Below are 9035 nucleotides of genomic sequence, written 5' to 3'. Positions count from 1 at the left end.
ATGATAATGGTCTCCAGATTCATCCATGTTTCTGCAAAGGATATGATCTCATTTGTTTTTATAGCTGCATAGTATTCCATGGTATATATTTACCACATTTTCTTTATCCAGTGTATCATTGATGGGCATTTAGGTTGATTCCATATCTTTGCTATTGTGAATAGTGCTGCGACGAACATACACATGCATGTGTTTTTAGAATAGAATGACTTATATTCCTTTGTGTATGTACCCAGTAATGGGATTGCTGGGTCAAATGGTATTTCTGTTTCTGGCAAGCTTGATAACTTTCAATGATCTCTCTTTGAGTTTCCTGAGTCTTTCTTCTGTTTGATGTAGCCTGCTGTTGAACCCCTCTGTTAGATTTTTCAGTTTAGTTAAAGCATTTTTCAGTTCTATAATTTCTGTTTGGTGAAATTTTTAAAACATTTTTCTCTCTGTTGAAATTCTCAGTTTTGTTACTGCACTGGTCTCCTGATCAATGAGCATTTTTATGACCTTTATTCTAAATTCCCTATCAGGTAAATTGCATATCTCCACATCACTTGGGTACAGTTTTGGAGATTTATTTTGTTCTTTAAATGGAATATATATCTCTGTTTTATCATTTTCTTTGTCCTTGTATGTTAGTTTCTGCACATTAGATGAGACAACTGCCTCTCCCAATCTAGTCAGCTATAATTTTGTGTCTACTGATTCCTCCTAGAGTTTGCCCACATGATGAGCATCCCACTATTACTGCTTCCACCTGAGACTACATCCTGAACCTCCTACCTCTTGAAGTAGAAAAAATTAGACATATGCAAGTCTCTCTAGACCACAGGAAAAAGTGGTGATTTTTTACAAGTGCATAAGCATTTCCAGGAACCTTATCTCCCAGGAGCAATGTACAGAAGAGGCTTTAAATTGCAGCTGTCTGTCACTTCCTGGAATGGGTTTACGCACACTGTTCCAATGGCTACTTGGTGTCCTGGTTTCTAACATGCTCTGGGGAGAGAGGAGACAGACAAATATCCTACTGGTAGACTGAAAAGCAGGTTCGTTCTTCCCAGGCTTTCTCCTCTGACTAACTCAAGTGATAAATCCAGGTCTATTAATCCTACTTGAAAAGAGTTTGTCTACTCTTTCCACTCTTAGGACTGCACCCTAAGCCTTCCAACTCTGGGAGTAGAGGTGACTAGGAATATGCAAGTCTCTGTAAGCCACAGGAAAAAGCAGTTTTATATAAGCCTGCATGCACTTCCATGGACTTCATACTGCCACTTCATACTGTGGAAGGAGTGTGGAGAAGAAGCTCTAAATATGCACCTCCATGTTTCTTCCCAGAAGAGATTTATGCCATGCATTGGGTGCTGCAACTTTTATATCAGCCACAATTGACTGAATCCTAAATACCTTCTAGCTCAAAGAACAGAAGAGGGCACATGTGAGTCTCTCTAGGTTATAGAACAAAGAGGTGGTTTTCAATGGGCATCTAAGTACTTCCAGGGGCTACAACCTCTCGGTGCAGTGCACAAAAAAATACTGGAATGTACAGCTCCCATTTTCCCTCCAGAAGGATTTTCCTGCACATTCTTTCCATGACTCTTGGGCAGCCTTGCTTCTAATGAGCTTGCACTGGTGAGCAAATAGTAGCCTTCCAGTAATCTGAGCCACAGCTTGGCACTTCCTGAGCCTTTCTTCCAGCTCACCCCAGTAATAAATCTAGGTCTATTCATTTTCCTTGAAGGAGGTAGTTCAGACACCAAGAGCCACCACTTATACAGCTCCCACTAAATGCATTGTCTTCTTAATGACCCGGCTCTAAGAATCAGTGGGGCTTTCCATTCCTGAATGTCCCTAGGCCATAGAAAACAAATACGCATGCACACTCAGCTTCACCTTGAAAACAGAAGAACTGGAATACACATCCAACACTCCACCTTCCAACTTACATCTAGAAGGTTTGGTTTCTACCTTACTTTTCTCAGTGTTCTAACAAGACATGCCACATCCTACTCTCCAGGGAGCCACCAAAACAGAGACATAGGTTTGTACAAACAAAGAATTAAGAGGCACCTTAAAAATCTCTGGCCAAATCAATGGGCAAGATTCTTCTTCGCTCATTTAGATTTCATTTGAGAAAAGGTAACATTGCATAATAAGGGCAGAAGTCTTCAACCTGGAAGTTAAATTAGATATTTCTGAATCTCTTGGAACATATTTTTGCCTTTCCATTATGTGCTATACATAGTCAAGAACAAAACAATTGATTTGGGTTTCAGGATACTCATTGTGCAATATAATTTACTTGAATCATTTGTACACAACTATATCATTGTACTTGAGCCATATTTTCATCTGGTTTTTTTGTTTTCATTTTTGTTTTTTGCCACTACATCCTCCAGTCAGTTTATCTTGGTCAGAATGTGAGAAAATTGGGCCTGCCTAGGAGCACCAGTGGTTACCTGTCTTTGCAACAAGATAGCAGCAGAGCTGAACAAGGCCAATCAGTAAGAAAGATGACAAGCTTTCAAATATTGATATATGTCTTTTACAGTATTTGTGTTTCCCACTGAGGGCAGATCTCATATCCACCTCTTCCTAGGATATCTATACTCACCAGTATCTCCCAACTATTACACTGCTGCCTAAAATACTGATGCCTCAACGTAACCTGTTCTCTTAATGAATATTTATCCATTATAATGCCTGCTTTTCTATTAAGCTTATTATAGTAATCACAAGTAGAAGAGGAAGAATAGTGTTAAGAACCAGTCTGCAGTTTGTAGCCCTGATCCTAATTTACAAATAGAAAATCTGATTTATGGATAGGTAAAGATTCAGATTTTGAATCAAAAGGCACATGCTTAGATCCGGGGCATCTGACATCCTGTCAATATTTAACCAAGGAAGAAGCAGGCAGATGACAGTGGGGGCAGGATTTCAAGTTACAGGAAAATAAAGCAAGTTGGAAGGAGAACTTTCATTAAATGCTGACCCAGTAACCAAAATATTACTGATGTTACTCATTCATCAATATAACAAATATTTTTGAAAATTTATATCTGACAGTGAATTATATAAATATTATTTGCATTTTATCATTGAGGAATCAGAGCCACAGATTTTAAAAGTAACTCACCCCGTGCCCACAGGATTTCAAATCAGATCTACACAATAAAGCTCATGTTCCTTCTCTTGTGGCAAAGTGTGGCTGGAAGTTAAAAAATGTAACTAGGAGACCACAAAGAAGATGAGAGGAAAACTCCATTGAGGAAAAAATGCATAGCCCCATAATATCCTAAGTCATTTGAAGAAAAACTTTGATTCATGATATATCAGCCAACAATGTTTTCATATACTTTAGAGACAATAACTTTTTCCACAATATTCTTTATTCATTTACCAGTAACAATGTACTATGAATCCAACAATAAATCAGTAGTAAATGTTTTCTGTCATTAATCTCTCTACTTCCCAAGATAATCACAGGCCATCCTTAAAATGCCTTTATTTTTATTTTTACTAATTTGAAAATGTGTGCTTATGTTTCCTTAAAATGCTATTGTTTTAAAATAAATGCTGACATTTTTATGGGTGAAACTATTTGATGTCTAGGATTTTCTCCAAAATAATGTGAGGGCATAGAGGATATGTGATAGCACATAAGTTGACAATTAGTGAGTTGGGTGACACATACACAAGGGCTTATTTTGTTCCTTATTCTAAATAGTAAAGAATCCATCACCATTTGTGGGCACGAGCTTTCTCCCCAAGGAAATATTGAATATATTTTTCAGCACTTCTTCAACCTCTTCCTCAATCAGAGTTTTAAACTCGACCAGATCTGTATTGTCTTTATAATTGAATTTTCTATAAGCAAGGGTGAAGCCCACCAAACAGTGAACCCCTTCTGGGGTCTGCAAGGAACAGAGTGATGTGCTTATAAATGGAGATGTTGGAGATGTCTGCAGGTATGTATTCATAGACTCAAAATCTTCAATTGCTCGAGGTTCAAGAGTAAAGGAGTACATTTTTTGATGTTTCTTCTTTTGCAGGAGAGCAGAATTAAGAAATTCTTCATTTGGAATATACTGCTCTCTTCTGATTTGGTCCAGGTACCAGATTCCTCTCTCTTCTGTCAAGCGGAAGATGCCAGGAACCTGAGGCTGATCTTTCTCAGAAATTAACTCCAGAGGCTGCCATATCTGCATGGAGCTTCCAAACCCAGCATCGACAATGTAGTTTCTGCCATCAATGGTCACTTGCAGAAGAAGGTGAACGATGCGAGTGCTGTATTTGTTAGCTGGAGAGATGTAAACATGCCCTCCTAACATTGTGGTCTGAAAACCGATTTTGGTCAGAGCCCAGTGTAGAAGTTGATTGACCTGGACACACCACCCACCCCGGTTTCTTCTTACAATGTGATCAAAAATAGCCTCTAAGCCCAACTCCATAGCTTCCCCACAGTGCATGTTAAGATTCTCAAAGGGAACAGCTCGGATCTGGTGCTCAAGAATGTCAGTTAATGTTTCCAAGTCCAGTTTGTTCCTAGAGTGCTTATAGCCAATTCTTTCAAAATATGCTTCAATGTCCATGATCCCCTAAGCAAGAAAAACAAAACAGAAAAATATATCATTACTTAAGCACTTGGATATCCTTGAGTGGCTAATCATAGGTATAATGTGTTTTAAACATGTGAAAACACAATGATTATAAGTATCTGTCAATAATTCTTATTATGTGTATTATAATTCTTATGTATATTATAATGCAATAAAAATTGATAGATATAAGTATTTGTCATAATAATTTTTATTTCATTAATTCCTTTTACATGCATAAGGTCACTTAGTCTCAGAATCCTGTAATATAAGTATTATTTTATCTTCTGTCTTTCAAGCATGAGGAGTTGGAAATCCAGATTAAATGAGGAGCCAAATGATAAACAATTTGTTTGTGGTTTTCTTGGTGATGAATAAAAGAGATTCCGATTGGTATCAATTATAATAGGCTTATAAACAGTTTCTCATATAAGTAAGAGAATTATACAAGAGAGTATGTGGTATTCATGGTACGTGACCTACTTGGTTTCCCATTTAGCTGTACCTAACGCAAAACTCCTCACTCAAAATATTATACTGATTAACTCTTTCATTCACTGATTCACTCAAGAAATAATTTACAGAATACTTTTGATGTTTTTCCTATTGATCTAGTGATTGCTTGCCCTCAAAAATCTTATATTTTAGTGGAAGTTGAGGTGACACAAATAGGAAACAATAAATGGATAAAACACGTAATCTGTTAGATTGTGGTAAGTGCCTAGTGAAAACAAAAAAGGGCTTAGTGAGTGCACAGAGAGAGCCCTGATTTCAAATAAGGTGGTTAAAGAAAGGCTCACTAAAACTTTAAGGATGCTAGACAATAAGTTGTGTGGATATGTGTGAGGAGGATTGTTCCCCGCAATGGAACAGAAAATACCAGGGTCCTTAGCTGGAATCTGTCTTGAGTGTTCAAGAAACATCCAGGAAGCCAGGGTGATTGGAGCATAGTCAGTGAGAATGAGGGTGGATTGAGATGAAATCTGATAGGTAACAGTGGCCTTGGAGCTAATGCTTGCATTTTGACTTTTATTCTCAACGAGATGAGAAATCAAAGCGAGGCAGGATGAGAAACGAGTTATAAGTAGAACAGTGTTTGCCTAATCAAAGTGATCTTTCTAGCTACTGTGTAGTCAATAGGCTGCCCATATTGAGCTCTAGGGGCAGTCACATGAAATATGTAGGACCAATTCAAACCCAACAGCTTTAGGACCAAAGATTGGCTCATGGATGGCATGTGACCTAAGATCAATGAAACATTATTAGGGCACTTTTGGTGAAATCTAAGCACATATGTTCTACTGCAAGACTAGAAACTGGTAGGATGTTAACCCAAAGCTACTGGGGTGAACCCACTGAAGAACAACACTAACAAAGAATTTACTATAGCTTGACAGGGGAATGTGACTGTTATCTTCCTGTGTAGCAGCATAGGAAGTTTCACGGTTATACTGAAGACTTTAAATATATGATGTGGCTCAGAAGACAGTGCCTCCATGCAAAAGCTTCAGAAGTCAGTTTTGCTTTCCTTCTCCTGGCCTCCTATCTCTTAGTCCCATTTTCTCTCAAACCTGGCCATTCAAACTAGAATCTCCTTCCCCAAGGCAGAACCTAGAAATCAGAACACTTTTTTCACAAAACCAGTCATAAAGCCTAAAAATAGTACTCTAATTCACTCTCTCCCTTTCTGTGTATGAATTAGCCATAAAGAAATTATCCAACTTACCTTGTTGGATTGTAGACCATAAGATCCCTAACCCAGAAGGAAGGGGTACATTCTCAGAGAGGTCAAGAGGAATCTAGACAGGTCTTGCTGGGTTTCCTCACTCAGTCTATTAGCATTAGGTTATGCCTTTTAGCGCAATCATATTTTTACAGATGCCCATACCTTGTTGCATCTAAGCATAAAAGGGACAATTTCCCCCGTGTGTTTGGGTCTTTGTTCTGAAGACTACAGCATACATACTCCAAACAAATCTACGTGCCTTCACTTCAACTGACCTATCTTTTGTGAGCTGATTTTTCAGTAATCCTTCAGAGGGTTTCCGGCCCTTATTCATAGGAAGAAAAGCCAAGAGTACAGAATTAAGTTATAATGGAAGAAAACATTGCTTTTTGAAGCTCTAAGATAAAACATTTCAGCATCGGGCTATAGCAACAGATTTAGACCTGAAGAAAAAAAAAAAAAAAAAGCTGCCAGAGCCAACAAAAAAGTTGAAAGAGAGACTTAACATCCCAGCTGCTCTCAAATGAAGAAAAGGCTGAAAGCAGCAAGATACACCAGAAGTTGAACTTCTGAGATATCAATCTGAGAAGTTTCAAAAAGAAACAAATAATATTAAACATTAAAACTTCTTGGAATTTAATGAAGAGCAAATCAATACTTTAATAAACTGTATTGTTCTAACCAATGTTTTGGTTTTATATTGTGTTTTTTTGGTCAAAGCTCAGTTTCCAGAAAGACTACTATAAATAATTCCATTTTAATTAAAGCCAACATAACCACAAACAAAATTTATTTTATGAATTTGATTATACTCATACCACTTACAACATGATCGGACTTTCTGTTGTATCCTAAATCTCCCTCTTTCTTAGATAACCGGTCATCTTGCTTCAGGGAAAAAAATGGACTATATAAAATTTCATACAAAATCATTCTCTTTTTAATCTCTCCTATCTTTATAGCTTTCCTCACATCTCTCTCCCCTACTTACTGGTTTCTTTTTACATTGTTTCATAACCTTTGTATTAGATAAAAATCATTTTTTTTAATGCGAATACTTTTTCTATTCGTCTTATACTCTTTTCTCTTCAAAAATATGTCTTACTTTGGCAGATTTTATATACAGAATTATATACTAAGTGAAATTTTTATTTTTACTAACCTTAAACCTAGGAAGCAAGAAATCCTAAATTGTATATCAGGTATCGCCATTTTATAGATGAAATCACTCTACAATTTTTAGACATGTTTCTCTAAATTATAATCCTTTCTTAACTGTAAATGACCCAAACTATTAATGAGTAGCTATTATATAATCCAAAATAAGTTTAAGATTTTAAATTACATAAAAGTTTACCGATAAGCATTTATCTCTCTCATTTATATTTATTCAATTTATTCATTGTTAGCAGTTTACCTAGATTACTTTGAGAACTGAGACATTAGACAAAACTAGTTATCATTTAAAGTTATTTCTTTGCTAACCATTTTATAGCCTGTGAATATCAGGTTTTCACCCAAATGTAAACCTTAATGTTAAACATTGTTTTTTTTTTTTTTTCTCCAGATAGCTCAGGATTTAGCTGTTTTTATTAAACCAATAATATTAAGCTAGTCTTATATATTAAAAAGTTATAGGCTGGTCATGGTGGCTCACACCTGTAATCCCAGTGCTTTGGGAGGCTGAGGTGGGCGGATCATTTGAGGTCAGGAGTTTGATACCAGCCTGGCCAACATGGTTAAACCCTGCCTCTACTAAAAATACAAAAATTAGCTGGGCATGGTGGCTGGTGCCTGCAGTCCCATCTACTCAGTAGGCTAAGGTTCACTTGAACCTGGGAGATGGAGGTTGCAGTGAGCCGAGAAGATCGCACCACTGTACTCCAGCCTGGGCAACAGAGGACAGAACAAGACTCTATAAAAAAAAAAAAAAAAAATTACAAAAACAAAGATCATTCTGTTCTGGGCTGGATTTGTAGTTTTAAATGCCAAACCATGACACTTTACAATATCTAGCAGAAATAAATACTGCCTGACCAATAAATTCAGATAAAAATGTATGCTCATAATTCTAAAGATATTTCTATTTTAATTTCACCGTCAAATAAAAATCCATCTTATTTATTAAACATTTACTTAAGTCACATGAACCTGAAAAGCATTTGGGCTTAATTACCTAATTGTGAGTATTTCTTTATATGTAAGCCAATTTAACACCATGCAGCCACAACACGTAACAAAATATATGTCTATACACATCTAAACACACATACGAAGATCCTATGCAGTTTACTTCACAGCTCTAGCCATGAGGTAACAACACAAACTTACTGCTTTATAAAAAGATGGTTGGATCCAAATTATTTCTGGCAAGATTGGGACCTATTCACACAACTAAACTTTAGTTACCCCTACAGGTAATATAATAAAGACTGTGGGCCAAAATTTTGAGTAAAACATTTTCCATTGCAGCTTCGCTTTAAAAACCCTTTTGCTCTTTTTTTCTTTCCAAAATGAGTTTAAGGATAAATTCTCAGTGTTTTCAGTTTAGCTAGAATGGGCTGCACTGTATAAGAAAAACAAAATCTCAAGATAGCACTGAATTAATACCATAAACAGGCTCATTTAAAATCTTCCTCAAATACACTCATCTCTCTCTTGCTTGATCTGTACAGGTACCCCAGAACCTAAAGTATAATTAAAATATGTATATGTTAAAATAT

The 9035-nt window shown here is 36.5% G+C and overlaps 1 protein-coding gene across 1 annotated transcript in view; it reads right to left on the bottom strand.

Moving 5' to 3' along the window:
* Nucleotides 1-3359: 3359 nt before the first annotated feature.
* LOC116558172 (arylamine N-acetyltransferase 2) overlaps nucleotides 3360-9035 on the bottom strand; it is a 17839-nt gene continuing 12163 nt past the window's right edge. The window contains exon 2 of the mRNA XM_032288011.1: nucleotides 3360-4586. Coding sequence (XP_032143902.1) covers nucleotides 3708-4580 — 873 coding nt within the window. The 5' untranslated portion in view covers nucleotides 4581-4586 and the 3' untranslated portion in view covers nucleotides 3360-3707. The remainder of the gene's footprint in view (nucleotides 4587-9035) is intronic.

This window comes from Sapajus apella, unplaced genomic scaffold (genome assembly GCF_009761245.1).
Source record: "Sapajus apella isolate SASKATOON/1434 unplaced genomic scaffold, GSC_monkey_1.0 scaffold21, whole genome shotgun sequence".
In the NCBI taxonomy this organism is placed as follows: domain Eukaryota; kingdom Metazoa; phylum Chordata; class Mammalia; order Primates; family Cebidae; genus Sapajus; species Sapajus apella.
The sequence above is the reverse complement of the archived record's forward strand: the minus strand, read 5'-3'. Positions and strand labels throughout refer to the sequence as shown.